Below are 26569 nucleotides of genomic sequence, written 5' to 3'. Positions count from 1 at the left end.
TCATCCAGAATTAAGAACATCCAACCATGTTTTTGTTCGTCACGATTCATCCCGAAGACAGTTGCAAGCTGTCTATGATGGCCCTTACCAAGTGGTTTCGCGATCTGACAAGTGGTTTACTATTCTTACTCCACGAGGACCTACGTCGATTTCTATTGACCGACTCAAACCGGCATTCCTCCTTCAAGATTCTATGAACGATACGACCATTAACGTAAGAAAAAATGACATGCAACCTAGAGAAACTCAAGTAGACAAGACCAAAGACAGAAATGAAGATGTTGACCTTAAAAAAAAACACTGATTTTTACAAGATCAGGTCGTAGTGTTCACCCCCCGCATCGTTACGTTCCTCGTTGACACTGGGAGGGGAGTATGTGGCTACATGGTTTTGCCATTAATTTGAATCTGCTAATTACTGTCTCAACTATACTTTGAATGTTAAAATTATCATATGATCAGCTGACTGTTTGTAAGCTTTATATTTGATTTTATTGTAGTTCTTTCTTAATACTAGGGTTGCTTTCAGAGAGGTGAAAGCCAGTTGAGCGGAACAAACGTGATTTGATATTAAGTAACTAAATGTAAAAAGGTCAATAGATTTATTTACTAATGCTGGTTTTAAAGATTAAAATTATAATAATTCAAATTAACCTCTTCGAGAAGTGCATTATGGTAGTTTTGACCAGGAAAATATTACAGTAGTTGGAATCTGATATTAACATCCAAAAAGGGCATTAAAGTATAAAAAAGAGAAAGGAAATTTAACATTCAAATTCAACTGTAGCCTACAACAAAAACATTGGACTTAATTTTTCACCCTTACAATTGGTTAAAGTATTTAAGTATAAAAAACAGTACCTATTAAAAAACGAGTATTGTATAACAACAGGAGAGGAAATGTGACATTTAAATTCAACTGTGCAGCATAAACATAGGTTAAACTCAGCTTTCTTTGCTGGAAATAATTTATGATTGTTAATACCAAGTATTCTTGATGGAGGATATGATTGTAATGTAACTGGAATGTAGGTCTTCTGCCATTATTAGGACGATTTAGCGGCATTTTAATACTGGCCTTAAGAATACCATTGGCCATTGAATACAGTAGATTTTGATGAAAATGCTGGCTACAAATTCAACATGGGGATGGAATGTCTAGTTGTATTGATAGTCAAAGATAAAACATAGGCCTACTACAAATGTAGGGCTATTTTAATGTAAGACTCAAATGTAAAACGCCTTTAAAGACTATAATAAACTGAATTATCAGTCATGTATTTCAATGTTTAAAATCGTAAAAACTGCAAAAAGTCTTACTTATGAACAATAAAATAAGATCGCTGAAATGTAGGCATAAACATAAGTAATAAGTAAACATCGCATTCAGCTGATTTAAGTGAAAACAGAATAATATAATAAGTAGGGAAGACATGCCTTAAATATACAATGTAGATAAAATAATTAGAAATTAGTAGCCTACTTCTGGACAGGCCTAGACAATTATCCATACCGTGGTTAAAAGTGTACTTTTATAAGCCCAGGTTTACTTATCAACGGTTGTAACTGGACGTATGTATAGTCCGTGGCTTGGCAATCAAATAACAGTATTTATATAGGATAGGCTACTGTTATCAACATTTGAAATGACTGAATTGTTACCAAATTACTGTTTCACAAAATGCAGATTCCATTTTCAGCCGAGCCATTAAAATGAGGATTTGCCGAACAATTATTAATATTACAGAATAGTATATAATGATATACAACTTTTCACATTCCATAATTGTTAGTTTTGCTATGGTCAAAGGTACAAATCCAAATGTTCTCTTTTCTTTTGGTCAGATGTATTAATTTGCTAGAATCATTGACTTTATATAAAGTCAAAGCTAGAATACTGTAGATGGTTTGTTAAGTTAAGACCATATGCAAGCATTTTTGAAATCGTTTCCCCGTTTAACCTTAACCAACTATTCCATTCCAAAAGATTAAAATTATATGGTGCAACACAAATAAACAACCCGATCGCCTACCTATAACCTACACTATACCTTCCTAATCTAACCTTACTTCAAAACACTTAATGTAGTCACGAATACTCATAAACCCCGACCTACCTCCCCACATGCCTAAATCAGTGTTCAATCTGCGTTTTATCAATAAGTGTAATAACTTACTGTACCGTCGATGTAATTCAACATAATATAACCTATGAGGTATTATCGGATTAAATACCGATTTCGATGCGGTTCGATATATCGCTTATTAAATCCTGATTTCTAACATTGGCTGTTTCTAATCAGCTGGCAACACAAATAGGTTCCCAAGAAAGTAGTCACCGGTCCGTATCCCTCCGCTCCTTGTTTATGCTCCGCGCATTGAGAAAGTAGTTCCGTATATTTTCTAGATTTTCAGTGAATTCCGTGCCTTAAAAAAAATGTTTTAACGGCGTTTTCTTGTTTATTAAAATCATAGGAATGGTTTAAAATCGTTTAAAAGAAAAGTATAGAAAGTTCAGAAATACCTTATGATTCTCTTGTTTACATTTTTCTTGTAAACAAAAAAACTGTCATAGCTACTTTAGTCCCATAAGCCTAATGTTAAAAATTTTAAATTTTAAGTTCGTTTTAAATTGCATTAGCATTATCTAATTGAAATTTATTTGTTTGCAAACCATCTCATTATTAGTCTAAGTAGTCTTGTTAAGTTTGGCTGAAATGTGTTCAGCCGTTATTGAGTGATGGTGTTATATTGTTTGCATTGAAGTTGATCCCAAAGAGCTTCGCTCGCTTCGCTCGCTCCGCTCAACAAAAGTGTTTCAATGTTATAATCTCTTCTTTTAATTAACTTATTTTGTGTTAGTATCCTACTAATATTATAAATGAGAAAGTTTGGATGTATGGATGTATGGATGTATGTTTGTGACAAGTGAACGCGAAAAATACTGGTCGGATTGGGCTGAAATTTGGCATGATGATAGCTCACATTCCCGATTAACATATAGGCATATTCTTATTTCAAAAATCCTTTCGGGCTCCGCCCCAGTGGCTCTGGAGTTTCCCATGTTAACCTTATGAGAAATGAAATTATTGAATCTTAACAGCTGTTTCAATTAAACAAGTTGGTTCTGTTCTGTGATGTTCAAAAGCATTAAAGTTACAAAAATTACCAACAGGGTGCAGCACTATTATTTCTTTTACATTTATGACAACAGCTAATTTGCAACTAAAAGGTGAGTGAGCGTAGCGAACGAACTTCAACCTGGAGGCGAGTTAGCGTAGAGAACGAGCTAACCTGAAGGCAAGTGAGCGCAGCGAACGAGCTCCAACCTAAAGGTGAGTGAGCGTAGCGAACGAGCTCCAACCTAAAGGTGAGTGAGCGTAGCGAACAAACTTCAACCAGGACGTGATTGAGCCATGCGAACGAGATAATCTTGAAAATTAAGAAGTTAAACGGGGCAAAGCCCGCGGGTTACAGCTAGTATTTATATAAGGCACAAGCCTTAGGGGGAAAGCTTAATTTTTGCCATAGAATTAAACTATCCATATTGAACTTTTGGACAAAGATTACTAAGAAAGAAGATTACTCGACATTGGGGGAAATAATTCTGTTTGAATACTGAATGTTTTACTTAATCCCCAAAACAAAACAAAAATGTTTACCACATTTTAGTTCAACAGTGAAATAAATTATATTAATTAGAATTTAAGCAAACATCAAGTCCTTGGAGACTAGCGGCCATCTTGGATAATTTCAAACAGCCACTGAAGGGTTTATTTATTGTCCAAAAATATTTTGTCTAACACCAAATTGATCATAATTTAAATTTCTAGTATACTGTGGGATTATAAATGTTCTACAAAGGAGTCCATGGAAGCTAGCAGCCATCTTGGATTTGTCCGCCATAAGAGCAATGTTAATTTCATTAATTTCAAACCGCCGCTGAAGAGTTATTTACCATCTAAAAATACATTGTCAAACACCGGAGTGATGGTAGTTTAAATATCTAGTATACCATTTGTTTAGCGAGTTAAAAGGTCTAGTCTCCAGGGACTTTCTGGAGCCTCTTTTAGATGCGCGTTTCGTTTTAGTGACGTTTGAGTGCACTGGCGTCATCATAATGTTCCTCTCTTATAAGGGTGGATTTTACAATTATTCATTATGCATACTTTTTGTAATACCAAGGAAAATTAATATTTGGCTTACTGTATAGTCGGCTATATTTATTTGAATTATTATTAAAGTTGTAAAAGTAACAAGAATATAATAGTAAAATAAAATCCGCTTCTTACTTAAACCGGACAGAGCTAAGCTCCAATTGATCCATTGATTTTTTACTTCTTGAACAAGCTGCACTTAGGAGTGACCTTGCCTGCTTGAAATTTTAATGTTTATGTTGTGGTTGACTGTTTCTCAAATGTTTAAGTGTTACTTAATATTAAATTCATCTTCCTGTAGAGTAACCGCAGTTTACACACAGGAGATTCGTCTGTCGCGTGAACAAAGTAAAAGTTAATGGCAGGGCGACTACACTCACGGAAATACAAGCATTAAAATCTCATCAAATATCGAAAGTTTCGTCGTTGCAAAACCTCCATATTACAGTATGTTAATCCTGCAATGGGCTGTCCACTGTCTTGTTCTTGACCAATATTTATCTCCATTGTAATATCAAAGAGATCCAAAAATGTTTAACTTCTTTAATGTAGGCTAGGCTACAGAGGGTTTAGGGTGTTTAAAATACTTTCTACAGTTTTGAAAGATGTAAAAGTGGAAAAGTGTAATACTGTAGTAACGAACGAGATATTGTCCATCTATATTTACCAAAATACATATGTCTTTTTAATTTGGACTCCAGAACGGTGCTTAATTATTCTAAGTAAACATCTTCTTTTAGCGAATTTCCCACGTTGGGAATGATGAAGTTGGCGGTATGGTAGTAAAAGACCCAGGTCCGTTTTACTTGGTTATTATTTTTTTCCCCCAGAGGTTAAAAACACTACATGTCTCTCTCTCTCTCTCTCTTTCTCTGTGTGTGTCTCCGTGAACACAATAACTCCATAACTCGAGCAATATTGGTCCAATTTTGATTAAATTTCGTATGAATGTGTAGGGCTGGAAAAACTTTTAATAATTTCGCGAACAAGCAAGATTGGATAATGGGAACGAGGTGTTATAAGGTTTTGGATTTTTCAAAAATAGGCTCTTTTTGATGTTTACCCTGAAAACGCTCAAACGTCCAATTTTGGTTACAGCCATAGTGTAGAGCAAAAAAAAAAAATTATTCCGTATATTAAAGCGTTATTGAACAATAAAAGTTTACGGATAAAATTCCCCAAAAAACTGTATATAAAATTGTCCATGTTATTCTTAAGGATAAAAAGTTAACTGTTGTAATTTACTTGTTTATGGGATGGCTAAAGTTTCATCACATTTTTCAAATTAATTTGTTTGATCCAATACTATTAAAATTTGACAAAGAAACACATTTTCTACTTATATTTTACTAAAAACATTCATAAGTACATTTCCTGTAGCTACAAACCGGAGAAAAAGTAAACTGTTTGTTTGTTTATTGATAAACTTTGATCAAATTTATTATTTTCATACTTTACTATTACCATTTTACAAAAAAAAAAAAAAAAAAAAAAAAACAATGTTCCCTTTCTGTGGCAGCAAACATAGGTACTCACTACTCAGTAAATATAATGCTATTTAAATATGTCTTGTTTAATCCAAACATACAAACGGAAATCCACTTAGTCTGAAGGTTCGCTGTGGTGGCGGGATATCTATTGCACAGTGTGTTGATGAATAATCATGGACATTAGATTTATGGACTCAGATTAGTTTTTTTCCTTTTAAGTAATTATTGTTAAACAAATCGCAATACCAATACCAATGTCCAGCTATTGGTGGTATCGAGAATTGACACATCCAATGATCGAGTCAGTAAAATTACTGGTGGGTCTCCTAGTTTAATCTCTATGAACCAACTAGTGTTCCCTGTTTTAGGCTCATAAGTATTCGCTTCTAAGAATGTTATACAAGGTGGAAAAAAGACCAGGGGCGGTTAAACAGTTAAACAGCTGATTTTGCAGTGCAGGAAGGTGTCCATAAGTTTGCTAAGCCTAAAGTCTGTTGATGACTTGGCTGCGTCACAAAAGATTAGTTGTCACATTTATCTGCTGAAGTTGCAGTGCCAGGATTTGTTAAGCCTAACGTATGTTGGTGACTTGGCTGTAACACAAGAGATTAGTTGTCACATTGATCTGCTGAAGTTGCAGTGCCAGGATTTGTTAAGCCTAACGTCTGTTGGTGACTTGGCTGTAACACAAGAGATGATTTCTCACATTGATCTGCTGATGTTGCAGTGCCAGAGGGTGTCCATAAGTTAGTCAAGTCTAAGTCTGTTTCTGGCTTGGCTGTGTCACAAGAGATTAGTTCTCACATTGATCTGCTGATGTTGCAGTGCCAGAAGGTGTCCATAAGTTTGCTAAGCCCAAGTCTGTTTCTGGCTTGGCTGTGTCACAAGAGATTAGTTCTCACATTGATCTGCTGATGTTGCAGTGCCAGAAGGTGTCCATAAGTTTGCTAAGCCCAAGTCTGTTTCTGGCTTGGCTGTGTCACAAGAGATGAGTTCTCACATTGATCTGCTGATGTTGCAGTGCCAGAAGGTGTCCATAAGTTTGCTAAGCCTAAGTCTGTTTCTGGCTTGGCTGTGTCACAAGAGATTAGTTCTCACATTGATCTGCTGATGTTGCAGTGCCAGAAGGTGTCCATAAGTTTGCTAAGCCCAAGTCTGTTTCTGGCTTGGCTGTGTCACAAGAGATTAGTTCTCACATTGATCTGCTGATGTTGCAGTGCCAGAAGGTGTCCATAAGTTTGCTAAGCCTAAGTCTGTTTCTGGCTTGGCTGTGTCACAAGAGATTAGTTCTCACATTGATCTGCTGATGTTGCAGTGCCAGAAGGTGTCCATAAGTTTGCTAAGCCTAAGTCTGTTTCTGGCTTGGCTGTGTCACAAGAGATTAGTTCTCACATTGATCTGCTAATTTTTCAGTACCTGAAGGTGTTCAGGCCGGTCTGCTGGTCCTCAAGCCAATCAATTTGCCCGCCAGCTCCACCATTGTCCAGGCACTAGACCCCAGACACAGAGTACGCAAACAGGCTCTGCCACCTACCATCTAGTCATCAGCCAGCACATCAGTGAGTACTGTAGATAATGGAGTGTATTTAGAGATAATGTATGATTTAACATAGTTATATAGGTATCCTTGATGACACTCGGACTTGCCCTCCTCCTAAATACAAGAGGTCAACATGACAAGTCCGTTAGTTATCCTGCACGGTTATTCCTCCTAGTCTCATGAAACTCAATAAACTTACTTTTTTTAGTAGACACTCGACTTCGTCTGTATCGTTCAAGACTGTCATCCACTTTAACTTTAGCGAATCCCGGGCATGATAAATCTACAAATAGAATTGCTAGATTCAGGAACCTCTGTCTTCAAGGTTCAACATTCTAATGAATTAGTGTCGTTTTACGACAACATTTTACAGCCTGGTTCCCTTAGTTAAATTTAAGAAATAACTTTAACAGGCTAAGCTTTTGCAACATAATAGAATAATCTTTTAGTTTTGCAAACTTGTTGTAACAAAAAACATATCACTGAGCAATTAGCAATTCGGGCAACTTTTTTCTACTGTACCAGATATTATGAAAAGGTTTGATCGATTTTTGTTATTTTCATACTTTATATATTTTGTATATACGTACTAAAATGAATCATTTGTAATAAAATATCAGGATTTTGCAGGTACTACCGTGATATATCCATACTATACAGAACTTGTAACCTTTTACTGCCAAACACTTGAACAGAAAATGTATCAACTACAATAGGGGGTTTGTGTTTACACTGTCAACATTTCTTATAGCTTTTAATACAACTTTAGATTTTCGATAAATTTGGCATACCGGATAGATTAGACTCTCTCTGGGCAATTTGAAAAATCCTAAAACGGTTTCTTTATGCGATATTTCATAATTCCCCCCAACATTATACTTTGAAAGTCCATAGTTGCTGAAAGATTTTTTTTAGCAGTTTAAAAAGAATATGTTTACTTTTCATAATGTAATACATGTCTGTTCTTAATACATTGAATCTGTTCAACAAAATTAGTAGTTCCGTCTCGTTTGTCGGTTTGACCGAAATAAAGATAGACGTTATTTAACGGAGGAGATGCACTTGTAAAGCAACATGATGCAACATGTCAATCATTGGCTTGGCGTGTGAGCGAGTGAGGTGCAGATATGAAAGTGCAAGACTGTTATTGAGGAAAGCAACTTAGTGAAAGTTGACCTTCCTAGTCATCCACTTCCTAGTCATCGTCCAGCGGTCATGGCCATCCCTTGACATGGGGATTGACAATATTTACAAATGTTCTTAGGTCTATGACACAAAATGATAAAATCATGGATTGGACTACATATGCATAACGTAGGCCATGTTATTGTGCCGTAGTGGTTAAGAATATAAAGCCATCAGAGACATAGGGAATTAAATTTAGTTTTTTGCTCTATGAATTCAATTAAACCTAAAACTTAAACATTGGTAAATATAATAAGTCCATTTTCATAGACAGTCCACCTTAACTTGGTCACTTCTAGTTAGAAACCTTTGACTGAACCTGTACGATGCTTTTTTACTGAGACGATTAAGAGATGATGAAAAACATTTAGACATAAGAGACATGTATAGGGATATTTAATATGTATGAATTAAATTCACCACTATATGAACGAATAGTTGATAATGATTTATTTACAAACGAATAATGAAGTGTACTAAATCATGACGTAGTCCAAACTAAATGTTTTAAAAAACTAGCAACAGCTGTTACATAATAAATATTAAATAAAGTATAGACCAAAGGCATCACAGATGTGGCTAAGTTGACGCCACATCAGCCCCCCGCAGAGACTGGAAGTCCAGGAAGCTTGAGCTTTACATTTCGACCAGACCGAGTTGTATAGTTTCTGAACAATGATGCCGGGTTTGGAAGCTTGAGGGATGTGTTTGAAGGTTGAGAAGCCTCTTTGATTGTTGGGTGATTACATTATTTTGTCAGGTAACACATATGCAGGCTTCACCCTGTCTAAGCTCACTCGCACTTGTTTGCCATTCTGTGAAATTACTAAGGATTTTCATCACGAGAAATCACAGGATATGGTCCGTTGTAGGGAGGCTGTAGAGCACGTTTCACAGAGTCGTCTCTTAGGAAAATATCTGTGCACTTTCTAAGATCCTGAAATTTTAAAGTTTTGGGTTTGACGTGGCGTGAAGCTTGGACAGGTTTGATTGAAGACATGTGTTGACGGAGTCGTACAACATAATCAGTAGGATCTTCATGCCTGGGTCCGTCAACAGGGAGATCAAACAATTCTCCTGGAAGTCTCAACTGTTGTCCGAAAACAATTTCTGCCGTTGATGCTTGAATATCCTCGCGGTACGCACTTCTTATACCTAGGATGACAATCGGAAGAGCTTCCAGCCAGGATGAATCGTGATGACACATCAGTGAAGCTTTGAGATGACGATGGAATCTCTCCACCAATCCATTTGCACAGGGATGGTAACTGCAAGTCCTGATTCTTTCAGAGGCGAAAGTTCTTCCAAGGGACTTGAAGAGGGATGATTCGAATTGGCGGCCTTGATCAGTAGTTATTCTTGAAGGAGCACCATAACGAGAAAACCAGCACGAGAGTAGACCTTCAGCGACTTCTTCTGCAGTAATCCCCTTTAAAGGATGAACCTCAGGCCACCTAGTGTAACGGTCTATGACTGTAAGACAGTATTTGTATGGTCCTGCTGGTGGTAAAGGCCCAATTATGTCAACATGGATGTGCTCAAAACGTGACGATGGCAAAGAAAATGTTCCTAGAGGAGTATGAACGTGTCGTGTTACCTTGCAACGTTGGCATCGCTCACAAGTACGAGCCCAGTTACGACAATCTTTTTGAATACTTGGCCAGACAAATCGATCTGCTACAAGTTTTGCAGTAGCTTTAATGCCTGGGTGGCTGAGGTCATGTAGCGAATGAAATACCCTCTTCCGTAGTTCAACTGGAATATAAGGTCTTTGGGTCCCTGTGGAAGTGTCACAAAAGATTAATGAGTTTGTTCCAGGGATTTGGATCTTCTGTATTTTGAGAGACGGATTGTTCTTGTTTATGAGGTTGATGAGTTCGTCATCTGAGCTTTGTGCTTTGGCAATTGACTCAGGATCCAATGAACATGAAATAGCTTCTACACGTGATAAAGCATCGTCAACAATGTTTTCTGAACCTCCGATGTGTTTTATGTCAGTAGAAAACTCGGATATGAATGAAAGCTGACGTAGTTGAACAGGTGGAAGTTTCTCACGACGTTGATGAAAAGCAAAGATGAGTGGCTTATGATCCGTAAAAATGGTAAATGCCGTGGTTTCCAAAAAATGACGAAAATGCTGAACTGCTTCATACACAGCTAGAAGTTCACGGTAGTACGCCGGCCAAGAGCTTTGCTTTGGTGAAAGTTTCTTAGAGAAGAATCCAAGTGGCTGCCAGGAATTTTCAACAAATTGTTGAAGGCAAGCTCCTACACTAACGTCAGAGGCGTCTGTAAACAGTCCAAGAGGGGCGTCATGTTTCGGATGAAATAGGAGTGTCACCGACGACAAACTAGCTTTGCAAAGCTTGAAACGCTTCCTCAGTCTCTGGGGTCCAAGGCACAGGAAGTGATCCCTTGCTATTTGCACCACCAAGCAGAGAGTGTAAAGGTTCTTGGAGTTCTGCTGCTTTAGGTAAGAATCTACGATAGAAATTGATCATACCTAGGAACCGTCGAAGACCACCCATTGTCTTAGGTAGTTGGTACTCCTGAAGAGCAGATATTCGATCTTGTGGAGGGTAGACACCTGATGCTGAAACTTTGTACCCTAAAAATGTCACTTCAGGCATTGCAAAAACACACTTGGACGAGTTTACAATAACGCCATAGGAATGGAGTCTTTTGAACAAAGTCCTAAGATGTTGCTCATGTTCTTCAATTGATCGGGAAAACACTAAAATATCATCAATGTAGCTGAACGTAAAGTCTAGGTTTTGGGTTACTTCATCTATGAAACGCTGGAATGTTTGGCCAGCATTACGTAACCCAAAAGTCATGAATGGAAACTCGAAAAGGCCGAATGGAGTTGTGATAGCAGTTTTGCATATGTCATCTGGGTGTACAGGGATTTGTTGGTATGCTTTTACTAGATCTATAACAGAAAATACGTTACAGCCTGAAAGATTATTTGAAAAATCATGAATGTGTCGAACAGGATACCTGTCAGGAGTGGTGCGTGCATTCAATGCACGGTAGTCTCCACACGGTCTCCATCCATTTTCTCCTTTTGGCGCCAGATGCAGGGGTGAAGCCCACGGACTGTCTGATGGACGTGCAGTACCACATTTTACCATGTCGGCAAATTCACTTTTTGCAATGCTGAGCTTTTCAGGGGCCAGTCGTCGTGGTCGGCAGAATACAGGAGGTCCTGGCGTCGTGTGTATATGATGTACTGTCTGGTGCTTCACTTCTCGAGGCAATCCTGGAGGGCGAGTAATTTCAGGGAATTCATGCAGGATTTTAGAGATGGGAGAAGTAGTGACTACGGATAAACATTTAGAAAAGGCACAGATGCGGTGTTTGATGTATGTGTTGTATGCAGTGATGGGAAGTAGCGCGCTACAAGTAGCGACGCTACAGTAGCGCGCTACTTTTTTTGTAGCGTTAGCTGTAGCTACGCTACTTTTAAGATTTTGTAGCTTTAGCTGTAGCTAGCTACATTTTTAAAGTAGTTGTAGCGGAATTTTAGCTACTTTTCTCGCTACATTAACATTGTTTGAGATAGCGATTTTTATCATAACCTCAACCTTACGTGAAACAACCTCTTTCAAACTGAGATTTTCAAAAAAAATTAGGCCTACTTTCTTGGCTTCATACAGCTGGTTGCAGCCGTTTCATTCCCTATTACAACGTTGTGTGGACATGGAGGCCATTAAATGAGTGTTATCCACATTTTTGGCTCTCATTTCCTTAATTTACTACTCTATGATTACTGTCAGATAAAATAAAATCGCTAGATACAGACGACGTTTAAACGTTACCGGTGACAAGAGAAGCTATTGAATGCTTGCAAGTGATTGACAGGGAAATTAGTAGTCAATTTAGTTTCTTTATTACATCGATAGTGTTTCAACTTGGGTTTTAATGGAAACCAAAAACCAACACTAAACCTTAAAATAATGAGAAAGCTGGTCTATCCTTTGCTTCAGCTGTTGATATTGGTTCATCATCACAAGCCCTTCCTTGGTTAGATTACGAAGATTGTTCAAAGGTTTACTAAATTAACAGAGAGGAAATTACTTGAGATTTAAGATATGCCTAGACTACATGATAATTGTAACGAAAAAATCCCCATATAACATGAAACTTACATTGAAAAAATAGCATAGTTTGCTCCTGCTAACAGCTCTTGTATAGGACTATTCCTAGGCTATGCTATGGTTTAAGAAGAATGCCAAGTTCCAAGTTCAATTATTATGAATATATCTGTTTAGTCCTTGCAAGAACAAGCCTACTATAGCCAACTTGTTACATAGCCAAGTAGGCCTACATGTTATTTTCAAATTTGTTACTTTACAATTTTCAACATGTTTAAATTAAAAGCCGATTTCAGTATGAGTTGCTGAATACTGTTTTCTGTACCAACTAGGTTGAAGCACCATTTGCCCTATGTATAATGACAATAAAGGGCGATTTCTTGACATTGAAAAGTGTTATTCATAGAACAAGTAACTTATCACTATGTTTAAAAGTTATAGCAATGTCGTTTTTAACATTAAAAGAAAGGCAATAAACTCCAATTTCAGTAGGCTAGGCTCTGTAACACAAAAAAATATTTTTAAATAACCGTTTTACAGTTTTATTGGTCTTAATTGTTTATATAAGACATCTATAAATGAATCTATATTTAAGAAATAAAATGAGCTTTTAAAATATAGTTTGGTTGTGTGTCCTTTGAACTTAATGAAATTTACATAAGTTGCTTAAAAATAATGCAATAAGTTGTTTAAAAATAAGTAGGTACTTAATATGATGGGACACCCAACTATTTGTTTCTGATGTTGTTGTAATGTTCAGTTTATAATACCAACAAATTAAATACACTCTAGGAATAATTTGTTTTCCAAGTAATGTTAGTTAATGTGACATTTTTTTGTTAAAATGTTTGTTCAATAAAAATGAAGTTGAAATTAATTTTACATTTACCTAATGTGCGTGGAATAAACAGTAACGTCTTTGGAAAAGTAGCTAAAATTGTAGCTGTAGCTACATTTCATTGTAGCTGTAGTTGTAGCTAGCTACTTTTTCTGAACTGTAGCTGTAGCTGTAGCTAAGCTACTTTTTAGGAAATGTAGCAGTAGTTGTAGCTAGCTACATTTTAAAAGTAGCTTCCCCAACACTGGTTGTATGTTAGATTTCTTTTATAACATAACATAGAACGTAGAACCAGAACATAGAGGTAACTTAGAAGTTAAGTAGGGCCCTAGAACATAAGTTAAGTTGCTGATAGTTGGGAGTAATTGATACGCTACTTTGAGTCGTAACGGAAAGTTGTCCTCCTGTAATAAGTCCAGTTGTGGCATCGTGAAGTCGCAACAGTCAACAGTCAGGAAGCAAATGGTAGTAACTGAGGAAGTCTGAGCCAATGATTGGAACACTGACATCTGCAACTGTGAACTGCCATGCAAAACTACGGAGTAGGCCTAGGTCCAATGTCATAGAACAGGTTCCGTAAGTCTTGATAGTACTACCGTTGGCGGCACTTAGTTCAAAGTCTGTAGATGTGCGACGGTCTCGTAGAAGACGTTTGGGATAACATGAAACGTCAGAGCCGGTGTCGATCAAGAACCGGAGATTCGACTTTTTATCTGAGACAAAAATTCTGCGGCTGGATGCTTGACAGTCAGTTGCCGCTGTTACTGGCCGTCCTTGGAGTTTCCCGCGTAAGAGCAAGGAGAAATACATTTTGACGCGTGCTCACCAAATTTAGCATGATACCAGCAGATATGACTTGTAGATTTGTGCTGATCTTTATTCGCGTTCTTTGATGTTTTCTTGTCATGATTGGTCGAATGATTGTGCTGAAGTGATACTTCGAGTGCGTCAATCCTTTGCGTCAATCTCGAAATAGCAGCAGTGAGGTCGTCATTAGACTGTGTGTGTTCACGAGTTTTCGTAGCATTTACTGATACTTGTGGTGTTCTTGTAGAAACTTCAATGACTTTATCCACTATATCTGCAAGTTTATCCAGTGGAAGTTCATTTTGAGCTGTGATGATCGCTTGTATGTTAATAGGGAGACGACGTAGCCAGAGTGCTCGAAGGATGTTGTCCTGTAGTTGGGCTGGACCGATCAGAGTACGTAGGTGGCGTAAGAACTGCGATGGCTTGCGATCTCCGATATCTTCGTCGCTGATCAACTGGCGTACACATTCTTCTTCACTAGTAGACAACCTTTCAATAAGCTTCGAACGAAGTACAGCGTAACGATTCGTTGCAGGCGGAGTTGTGATGATGTCCTCTACTTCCACTGCGTAACGTGTTTCAAGCTGAGAAACGACGTAGTGGAACCGATTGTCATCGCTTGTGATGCCTGAGATGGCGAACTGGGAATCTACCTGAGCAAACCATAGACTAGGTCGATCGGCCCAGAATGGTGCGAAGCTTTACTGCAACTCGATTCACTGATACATTACCAGGGTCGTTGCGTTGCTGAACGTTGGTAGATAGTTCATCTTGTTGCGCTCGTAGATTCGCCAATTGAGCTTCGATTTCTTCTAGCGACATTGGTAATATTGATGAAGGAATGTCGTGTTTCTGGTTGTTGTTGTTCGGGGTCACCAATATATAGGGATATTTAATCTGTATGAATTAAATTCACCACTATATGAACGAATAGTTGATAATGATTTATTTACAAACGAATAATGAAGTGTACTAAATCATGACGTAGTCCAAACTAAATGTTTAACAAAACTAGCAACAGCTGTTACATAATAAATATTAAATAAAGTATAGACCAAAGGCATCACAGATGTGGCTAAGTTGACGCCACACATGTTTGATGTATGTGTTGTATGTTAGATTTCTTTTATAACATAACATAGAACGTAGAACCAGAACATAGAGGTAACTTAGAAGTTAAGTAGGGCCCTAGAACATAGAGTTTTAGTTGCTAGTAGCTACCTAGAGACATAGTAGGCTTTAACCCGAGAGTTGGTAACTATAATAGCTAGGGAACATATGATGCAATAACTATTCTAATGTAGCTTTCAAAGATTAAGTCAATTGTAGTTAAAAGAGTGGAAAAATACACTGGTTGGTTTCATAACCTACTTGTCAGTTCTGATGTAGTTACTCTAGATTACCAGATTAACATACCAGATACATTCCTCGGTGCCTAACGTAAGTAATTATGTAACCACGAAACTAGGCTTAATATTTACCAACGTAAGCATTATCTACCTGATGTTTACCAAAAACTAAAACTAAATTTTTGTTTCTTACCAGTCTCATGTGGCTAGATTTATTAAAATTCTTTACTTAAAAAGTTTAGGCTTCGCAAATGTTTAAAAAAGGGAAAATACGAGAAGTACATAAGTAAAATCTATTTTACCAACTTTGTGTTTAAACACTTAGAAGTAGATACCGTTTTTAGCCATATTACAAGAGAGCTTCCTTTTTCGAGGAAAGCCTGTAGAAGGATCGTCCTTGTTGAGTCTCAGCCTTGTGATAAGGAGTGAAATTCTTTTCCTTTGTAATGCATTGTCGTCTTCTTCGGAGTTGCGATACACACTGAAAAAGGCAAAAGAACGAGTCATTTGAGTGTAAGTTTAACAGAACAGATAACAGCAGATAGAGCATAACAACAACAATAATATAAATGCGTACCTACCAATCGAAGGAGAAATGTGTACGGGACGAAACCAATCATTGTGCTATGTCTATTTTTGAAGGGGATATGAGTTGTCTTTCTACAATTTATGACAAACGTCTACTGGACTACTTCCACTGAGGTTATCCAGTGAAGAAACTGAGATGTAAAATACCAATATTTGGAAGCCTTACAGTAATTGATCATCCAGGCTCTTTGTTGGATGACCTTTTGTCTTTGGTTTCATCACACGACTGATTGTTGATTTCTAACGTCTGATGTGATCTAATGTTCCAGATTAGTTATCCAGAGACCTGTGACTACAATAAGAGTCAGCCCTCGTCGACTGATGGCTGTTCACTGTACAGTGTATACATCACAACAATGACCTGACAGTTTACTCGGCTATGTAAGCTTTACCAAAAACAACGACCAGGCAATCACAGTGCATACAACAACAATGTGCGTTACTTGATAGGGAGAGTAGTTGATTATTAAAATTATTTGGCAAACAACATTGAGCTGAGCTGTAGTTTGTATTGTGTGGTAGGAAATGTTTCACGCAATAACACCGATTATACACCGTTATTGCATTGCGTTATTCGGTAATTTATACCAATTCCAGTCTACTTCTAACATCTGGAATGGAATAAGATTTTAGAGGATATCAACTTTTTTCGAATATATTAATGCGAGAGTCAATAATTATCTTGCCTCATTGCTCGGTAATGTTGACGTTAAATGTTCAGCCATGTTGTTATGAAAAGGTATTTTAAAGCGTGTTTCATTAGTACCAATATCTATAGAGGTCTATCTCATAGTTATTTATATTATGTGAAATGTAATTCATTCTTTTTTCTAATGTAAAGTCATAAAACTCATCTATAATCTATAATCATCTATAATCCATAATCAAACAGACTGCCATCATATCAAACTTATTAATTTGAACGTGAACTATGATTGCCAAAACCATCTTCTGAATACTTTTTTATTTAATAATAGATCATAAAGAACGTAGCCCTATATTTTAGACCAGCATTTGAATGTAAAAACTTCAAAAACTACTTTAGTATAAATTGTAAACATTATCACAAACATTAATTGTAGCATAATCTAATTACACCCTCAAAGCAAAAATTTTCAGGTAATAAGATGAGGGTTTGACCATACCTGGCAGGTGCTTAACATATATTAGTTTTAGTTAAAGTCGAGCGATAAGTTACAAAATTTGACGTCAAAATCACGATGATTCAATAAATATTGGCTCGTTGACATTTGTAATCGGAATTAATTCTATATTTTTTATCTTGAGTCCGCCAAACAGTTGAAACAGAACCAATGACTTCTAAAGAGGTCTATTTCACAGCCAATGATTTAAACATAATCTTTTCCAACTAAGTTTACCTTAGTAACGACATTTTGCCATCCCAGCAAAACAAAACAAGTTTCATAAAACCGACATTTAAACAATACAATAATATTAGCTTTGCCAAAACCTTATAGCAGTAAGACTATTTATATTTCTCGTAAGCAGGAAGCCAGATTAGACAAGTAAGCTAGTTTACGAAAGCTGTAAAATAAGCCTATTAGTATAAGAGATGTATATTTTTAGACAAATGTTTGTAAATAAATATGATATATTTTACAAAAGTTTTATTGTACCTATTTCTATATTTATAACATGACTTATCGTCATAAGTAATCTTTATGAGTACGGTAGGTATATTTTCCTGCTTTAGGTGCAAACGAAAAATTGAACAGTAGCCTATTACAACAGCTGCTATGCTACATAGTACAACTAATGCTCAATGGTCCACTGTTCAGTAAGCCTAGATTTAAGAGCTTCCTTTGACAGATACTGGGTCCCGCGGTCGTATGTGATACTCTCCACTCTTGGTAAAGTACTTGACCCACGGTACCGCCTGGTAACCGCTCTTCTCCGTCACCTTGAGGTAACGAACACTTAGTCCGGAGATGCTGTATGCGGATATCTCGAATTGTACCTCTATTGGACGCGGAGTCTCCTTGTCCAGACTAGGGACACTAGGAAGGCCAAACTGCGCGATCATGAAGTACTCTTTACACCCTTCCAGGTTTTTGATAGACCACTTGATCACATTGCTCTCTGGGACGTAACTCACGGTTCCAACACCAAACTGAAACTTGGGCGAGTCAACGTCACCGGGGACTGGTATGAGTATGTGGACGAAGCTTGCTGAACGACGGTTCTTGAAGTGTGACGTCACCTTTACCGTGTACTCCACACGCTGTCTGGACAGTCGGGTCACACAGTCCACCCAGACCGGGGGCCTGACGTACGTATTGATGCGGTAGGACATCAGCTCAAACTCACCGTCAGGAGGAACGAAGGTTATAGTACGATCCTGATCGAACTTCGTCAGCCTAACACTTTGGTGGAACTTGAGTTCGTCCAGGTCAACGTATTTTCCGTTTTCAGTAGATTCCTTATCACGAAACAGCCTATCGTTGATTCCAAGATGCAGTTCGGGCATTCCAGATAGTTTTGACGTTATCATGATCGAACCATGTATTTCACTGGTGACCACAGCACCGTTGTACTTGGCTGTGAGGCAGACTGACTCCACGACGTCCAGGAACACCTCGTTCCTCTTGTACACGATACCACCAGATCTCCACGACACAGCGTTGGTTACAGCGTCTGGGACGTTAGGTGTTCCTAGCTTCCTACTCTCCTGAGTTATGTACTCCTTTAGTATGTTGCTCTCGGTGATTTGTGGATAGCCAAAGTCCAGGATCTCGTCTAAGATCTCGTACAATAGTACGAAGTTGTCACGTATACTCTCCTCCTGAACGTCCCTGAAGTACTCTCTCATGACGTTGAGTGCTTTGTAGAGGAACGCGAAGACGAGTGAGATGTTAGCGTTGCTGCTGACGGTGGCTACCACGTACACGTTGTTGGTCCTGACGTAGGCGAAAGTGATGTCTCCTACCTGTAGCACCGGTGCTGCCGACATCTCTCCCGTGGACATAATTGCGGGCATGAACATGTCCATCACATCAGACTCGTGGCTGTGGCGGTAGTTCCTGGATATCAGAGACTTGCCCAACAAGTCGACTATGTGTATTGCAGAAATAGACATGATAAAGATCACAAAAAGAAAATGGGAACACAAATAGTGACTAGACGTTTTTGTTGTTGTTTTCATTATCTGCTATAACAGCTGATTAAAGAAATGCATATAGAAAAAGAGTCCTATTTTGGGCGGGTCTGCCATTGATTATAGAACTCTATACTGTATAGCCAATCACTGTTTCGACAAGCCCAAAACAACAAATGGTAAGAATGTAAACTTGTAAAGCCTTAAAAGGGTTTACATTATACTATTGGCTTTGGTATAAGACTTCTCATCCGATCATAAAAATCTGGAGCCTATATTGATGCGTTCTTTTTGGGTAGACTAAAGAGTATTATTATTCAGGGTAAGATTTGAAGCGGATGTTCTACACTTTTGTTACATTATCAAACATCTAGTAAAATTCTATAGATATTTACGATTTATTTATAACTCAATGTTTAAGATACCTATTTGAAAAAAAATATATAAAGCAAACAACAATAAAGATTTTCCGACAGAACCATTTTTAAAATTGATCTTCAACATTTTCAACATTTTTATCCTTACGGATTTCAAACGTACGTATGTTAATCTTTACTGATTAACATGAGGTACTCTTGTAAACTATAGATAATAACACAAAATACCAGTCTAATTTTTAAAATTGTTTGTTAAGTTGCTTATCCTATATTATCCTATACTATAATACGAGCTAAGTCTGTTTGTGTGTCCGTCTGTAATATACATCTCGAAATCCAGCGGGTGGATTTTACAAAATTTTAGAATTAGGGACATATAGCCCTAAAAACGTATTGGTGACTGCCACTACCTCAGAAAAATTGGTACTTCGCTAGACAACTCATTTGAAAATTAAAAACTTAAATATTGGCCTTATGGGCTGCTAAGTAATTATGTTGGTTGAACAAACTAACAAGGAAAAAGTAAACAAAATACTTGTAACAACAAGCCTTCCACAGGATACTAGCAAATTACAAAATACAGTACAAAGAGAAAAACATCAGTTGTGCAAAGATTTCACTAAAGATTACTCGACATTGGGGAAAAGTGTTTCGTATTGGTGACGTTTTAGTGCACTGATGTCAACTCAATGTTTCACTTTTATTTAAGGGTAGGTTTTACAACTGTTATTCACTCATTTATTGTTTGCATTATTTGGACAGCTGTATTCAGTTGAATGAGTATTCAAGTTCATTGTATTACAATAATCTTAACAGTAAGCAATATACGCTTAAATCAGACTTATTTGTCTTCCGATCCATCATATGATAGAGAGTATTTTAGAGAGTATGCTCATGCTGCAGTTTTACTTAGACAAGAGAAAAATAAAGATTTAATTTAGTACCAAGAAATAAATTACACCCCTTAAATACGAAGTAATATGCTGTATTAATGCTGTTGTAGCTAATTTCTACTGTATTAACCTGTGATCACAAATTAAATCCTACTATAGGAACTGATATAAAAAATACTTATTTTATTTTTTAAACCGTTGTTTTACTTATTTACAATGTAAGACATTTGTAGATTAATACATTAGTTTAAATTGAATTAATGTGTTAGATTGCCAAGTTAAAATTTCCAACATACGCGAGTTTCCTTTATTGCTTTTACAATCGATATAAACATACCGAGCCATGGCTCGGTCACCCGCTACCACTACTTAGACTGATTTACCATTACATTTTTTAACATTTAGCAACATCATGTAATACTTACTTTAAGTTTATAAAACCAAAGATACAATGATGAAAGTTAGCTATTTTAATATTTTAGTAGCTTTTTATGTTCTCAACAAGGAGTTGTGTTACATTATTAATACTGTAGTACTGTAACAAATGCGGGCGATGTTACGGTAACTAACACAACTCCCCTTCATTAAAACCTCTGCAAGACGCCTTACTTCTGAGTATTCTGCGTAGTGTTTCTATATAGAGGGCACGTTATTAAACCTATATAATTTTTACTAAAGCTCTAAAATATGTTTTTAGCAAATTTTCATTTGGGCATAGGCTATTAACCTAGGCGGCACGAAAAGGCCTAAGCCCTGGACCGAGTTAATTTTTAGCTTTAATGTCTCCAAAGATTGAAAGAAACATTCGTTCAAATTTTAAATTTATCCCGAGAAAACGATAATTTAAGCAACTTTGCTCTTTTTTAAAAGAAATTTGGAACGAATGTGTAGGGCTGATCAGATCGGGCAATGATGGTAACGGGTTATTATAGAGCATTGAAGTAAAAAAATGTCCAATTTGATTTACAGGCATGGAGAAGAGCTAAAAAACAAATAATGTTGTACATTGAAGTGTTGTTCTAAAGGTTTAAAAGTTCAAAGGTTACGAAGGAAATAAAAAAAAAAAAAAAAAAAAAAAAACTGTAGGTACACTTAAAATGTTCATGATTATACAAAATGTATATCATAACTGTTGTAGTTGGCTTGTTTTTAAATATGTTCACCAAATTTGGCAAATTAATTAATTTTATCCTGTATTATTAACATTCAATTAAAACAGTTTCTCCTTCCCCGTTGCAGCGAACCTAAGTACTGTATTCATTAAATAAAATATTTATAAATATGCTTTTTATGGAAATATTTTAGTAAATTTCCAATCAAAAAGGTAAAATTAGCTTAGTCTGCAGGTTTGCTGCAGCAGGGGTATTTTTAAAGCCTTTTTATTAAGATAATGTACGAAAAACCTTTCGTACCTTTCGCTTATAATACAAAAAATTAACAATGCGCATTGCACAACTGAACTTGTGTCCCAAGGGGTTAAACACTACTTTATTATTGACCACAGACTGTTGGGTTCGCTTCCGGGTAATGAAGTGCCATTTGGTTGTAACATTCTTACACAACTTTAACTGGAGTCAAATTATCCCGGTACATAGGTTTGAGAATTATATTTGGTCGCTCCACTTACTGTACCTAAATTAAAATTTAACTGACAATTCATTATAAAGCTACTGAATGTGGGAATAATTTTACAGTGTAGCTAAAAACCCAACAACAAACCTCTTTAGATTATTGTTTGGCTCATTCTGTTCGACTTGAGATTCGCCAAGCGGAAAACCATGGGCAACAACTTTTATCCTAAGCCTTTGTCCCATTGGCCTTCACAGTTCTCTGATGAAAATGTACAATGCAGTTTTAGAAACACGCCTCTTGATTAATGAACTTAACTGTAGACCAAGATAATTAGGACATTTTTGGGTCAATACATTCTTGGCCAAATACTTGTGTTTTGGAACCCAAAAGTCACCTAATTCACCTAGTCTACAGGTACGTTCTTTAATCAAGAGGCGTGTTCCAACAAACTGCATTACATTATTTTTACAATTAGTACCGGGGGGCCAAGCCTTGCTCGGTTGTGGTTAATTGGGTTTAATAGTTGAAACAATATTATAAACAGACATATTTTCTAAATAATTGACAAAATGTGTTTTAATAACCATGCATAAACTATATACTTTTAATCGTGCAAATAACTTCAACTCTGTAATGTAAAATTATGCCATAAAATTAAATCGAGATAAACATAAAAATATGATCCTACTTCAGTTATTGAAACCCGTTGTTCATTTATCTCGCTCTCAGATTACAGCTGTCAAGGACGAAATCATGACAATAATTGAAAGAAATGTTTCAAAATTAGAATCTGATCCAAACCATTAAGCATTGAACGTTATTGAACGTGCTCAATAACCCAGATAGGGTTTATCGACTTATGGACCCTCAATTCTGGACCTGCCTACATTACTTACTTTTGGTATTGCATCTTTGACTATTAATACAACTTCAGTATCCAATAGTCAATGATTGCATGCATTTACTCATTCCTTATCAACAGATTGTAAAGTAAAGAAGAAGGAAAAAGAAAGAAACACATTACAGCAAATGAAAAATATAAAATAAACAATGTTATATTAGATTCAAAATGGGTCTCTTTAATGTTTAATTTTTATCATGTAACCCTAAGCCTTCATTTCGCGGTGGTAGAGCGATTTTCCGCTATTGCGCTATTACTCCTGAATAAATTAAAATTCTGCTCTCTCATTGGGGTTTGGTATAGGTTAATAGTTTAGTGCAAATTAAAACCTCCCAGTTATAATAAGTCTACTTTCAATTTTGACATAATTATAAGTTAAAGGCTCCTTCTGTTTTTTTTAATTATTTTGATCTAAAACCAGTGCTCGTTAATGAGTTTTTTTTTTCTAAAAAATTCAAAGTTCCCTACGGTACTTGTCCACTAATAAATCTGTCACGTCTAAAACTCTCTATTCCTAAAATTCCTTATAAATTCGTTCAATGATTTTTTTTTTACTAAATTGTAATAGAAAATCCACAAACGACATTGCTCAACAAAGCATGAAATAGGATACCTGGAGATTCAGCTCTCTTCGTGGGTTATTGATAGTTTACACCATCATTCAGATAAACCTTTTGAGACAAATTCCAATTATAGATAGAATCTATAAAGAATACGATTATTTATTTGAATAAGAAGTGTGATATGTTTGTTTGCTCCCTAAACTAAATCTTCCTTAAGTAAAATTAAAACCTCAACATACATACGTCCTCCCTAAAAATACTCCCGAATAGATGTATCAAAATCATCCTTATGGTTAAGCTGAATACATGATAAAGGTTGCTTTCTCTATGATTTAAGTTAATAGTGTTTTTTTTTCTTCAAAAATTTAGCAAGTTTTTTTTACTTTGTATTTAATTTACAATCTGTCCAAAAAGCAGAACAATAAGCAAATACAATAACAATACAATAAATTAACTGAAATAAACTTAAAAACTAACTAAACTGAATAAAGTTGTCCAATGTAAACTATAAATACCCCCACTGCAGCAAACCTGCAGACTAAGCGAATTTCCATTTACCTGGCTGGATATCTGCTAAAATATTCCCTTAAAATTGTCAAATATGTTTCTTATTTAAATAACATTAATTTTAGTAACTAAGTAGCCTACTTAGGTTTGCTGCTACAGTGAAGATATTGAGGTATGTTTTTTATTGAAATGTCGATAGCTTAGTATAACATAAACAAAATTGCCAAATTTTATTAAAATATATCCATAAACAATCAAACTGCAACAGTTTATTTATTCTCAATAAGAATAACATGTTAATTTTAAAGGTAAATTGTTTTATTATCCCGTAACCATTAGGCATAAATCAAAGCTTCAATATATTATTTCTTTTTTTATGCTCTAGAAAATGGTTAGGAAAGAAATTGGTAGTGGCTTTCGTCAATATTTTTTTTTAGACTTATAAGTAAGTAATTCTAAAATTTAGTATTTAAATAATTCCACTGGATTTCGAGATACATTTTACAAAGAAACAGACAAAGCTCATATTCGAGTATCGGAATAGCCAAAATAATAATTATATAATTGTAGGCCTAATAATATTAGCCTAAAACGACGTGGTTTCCTTTCATGCTGCTGCTACAATTTAATCTCTTTCCATCGTGATACACATGTGTAATATAACTGATATTTTTAAAGAACCTTAACTACGTTAAAACCTAGAAGTGTTATAAATCCAACACACATTCTTGTTACTTTTGGTCCCACCATATTCATGTAAAATTGGAATCATATTTCCCATGTTGTATTTATAGACATCATTAGAAAGAATAACGTAGTTGAGTTGTTAACTGACAGAATGAGGTGATGTCGGTCTCTAACTTTTCCCGAATACGCCAACTTGGTAATCAAGTCAAACGGAACTTATTGTAAACTCTTGCAACTCTGTTATGTCACATCTTCTATCACAGTATCAATCTAAAACTAAGAGAGAAATAATTATAACATCGAGTGTAGCAAACTCACGAGTTACTCATTCCAACTGGTTATATTTTGAATATTTTGAATATAAATTGGCTAAGCCATAGTAGACTTCCCATCCAATGTAAAAATTTGAAGGCAAGATTAGATAGGCAAGAAAATAGATGCAGTTCAGGACCATCTCACCAGAGGGTACTAATGTATTGAGTTAAATGTTAATTTACATCCATGCCAACAGCTAATTGATTAACCACTTGACACTGAATATTGTCATTAGTTGTAGACCATCTCAACAGATTGCACCACGTTTTTTCTTCAAATGTTTACATTGGATGGGAAGTCTACTCTGTGTATAGTCAATGCTACACCTAGCCAAATAGAAAATAATTCTACTTCAGTATCCAAGTGTAAACTATGTAGGTGTGTTGTATTGGCTGGGTGATGCCTGATGGTTGACGTTGGGTGACGGGGTCTCGCCAGGGCGTCGTCGGCGTCGCCACCGGGGCGGAACACCTAGCAAGCGCAGGCGGAGGCGTAGCAACGGAAGTGGACGCAATCCTGTGACTCCAGCAGGATGAGATTGATGGTTGCCGGTCCGATGGTCCGGGACATCTCCACGAACAGACGTGGATCCTGGACCGAGTCACCTGGAAACTGCGAAACTCCAGTCTTTATAATACATTTTGCAGCTTTTCTTCTTCAACTTTGTTCTTGAAATACCAACATTTTGCACCTACAGTCTCCATGATGGAACCTATCTCCTGACCCTCCGTCTACTTCGAGTCTTAAACCATCATTGACCAGTCCCGATGTTGACCATGAGGTAGACGGAGGGTGTCGACATCAAACGCATAAGAGTGACAACAAACCACTTTTAATCAATAGTTTTCCATAATATGTCCTCGCTCACTGGCAGAGGACGGGAAAGCCAGATTGACAGCGGACACAAAAGCACTTCTTTCCGACTAGGATATAATTATATCTGTTATGTATTTACCTTGTGTATGTGGAAAGTAACCAGCCAATTCGAATCTAAAAAAAAGGATAATATACCTTTGAGCAATTTTCTTCTTTAAAATTTCATCCTAATATTTTTTTAAATAACTTTATTCTTTTAATGAATACAAACCCTTTCTATCCTAATCCCTCTCATACAACAAAGTAATTCATATTTTAATCATAACAAGTTGTGAAATATAAGAATCAAAAGTTAGATAATATGTTTAACTATTCTCCTGGAATACAATTCTTTACTTCTGGTATGTAACAGCAATTGAAAAAACTATTTTGTACAAGATATCTGGGATGGATGATTTTAGATACAAATCGCAGAGCCAAAACAGTTTTTTGCACAATAAGAGTATTTACATTTTTGTGTAATGATTAACCAACCAGAAAAATTCAAATTATCCATCCGCATACTTGGATGTATTACCATGGTATTACGTTTACCCACAACAACGCCAGAAAGAGATTGTTGACTAACTCAAAACTGCCCACACGAAGATTAATAACAATTTAATAGCTGTCGAATTAACCATAATCACCAAACCAAAGTCTCGCAAATCAGGTTATTCCGTGAATGTAAAAGAGTGTTACAAATACAGTAGAGGTCGGTACCAGTAGC

General features: G+C 36.3%; 2 protein-coding genes across 2 annotated transcripts in view; one reads left to right on the top strand and one right to left on the bottom strand.

The window, feature by feature from the left end:
* LOC128983698 (uncharacterized) overlaps positions 1-17619 on the top strand; it is a 56264-nt gene extending 38645 nt beyond the window's left edge. Inside the window, exons 5-6 of the mRNA XM_054403098.1 lie at positions 7061-7206; positions 16324-17619. Coding sequence (XP_054259073.1) covers positions 7061-7188 — 128 coding nt within the window. The 3' untranslated portion in view covers positions 7189-7206; positions 16324-17619. The remainder of the gene's footprint in view (positions 1-7060; positions 7207-16323) is intronic.
* Positions 17620-17864: 245 nt separating this feature from the next.
* LOC128983644 (AP-1 complex subunit mu-1-like) lies at positions 17865-19151 on the bottom strand. Its single transcript, XM_054403016.1, has one exon. It carries the CDS (start codon positions 19149-19151, stop codon positions 17865-17867), a length of 1287 nt encoding a protein of 428 aa, XP_054258991.1.
* Between the last annotated feature and the right edge of the window lie 7418 nt (positions 19152-26569).

Source organism: Macrosteles quadrilineatus, unplaced genomic scaffold, assembly GCF_028750875.1.
Source record: "Macrosteles quadrilineatus isolate MER2022 unplaced genomic scaffold, UCM_ALF_1.0 Scaffold_1__1_contigs__length_201487025, whole genome shotgun sequence".
In the NCBI taxonomy this organism is placed as follows: Eukaryota; Metazoa; Arthropoda; class Insecta; order Hemiptera; family Cicadellidae; genus Macrosteles; species Macrosteles quadrilineatus.
The sequence above is the reverse complement of the archived record's forward strand: the minus strand, read 5'-3'. Positions and strand labels throughout refer to the sequence as shown.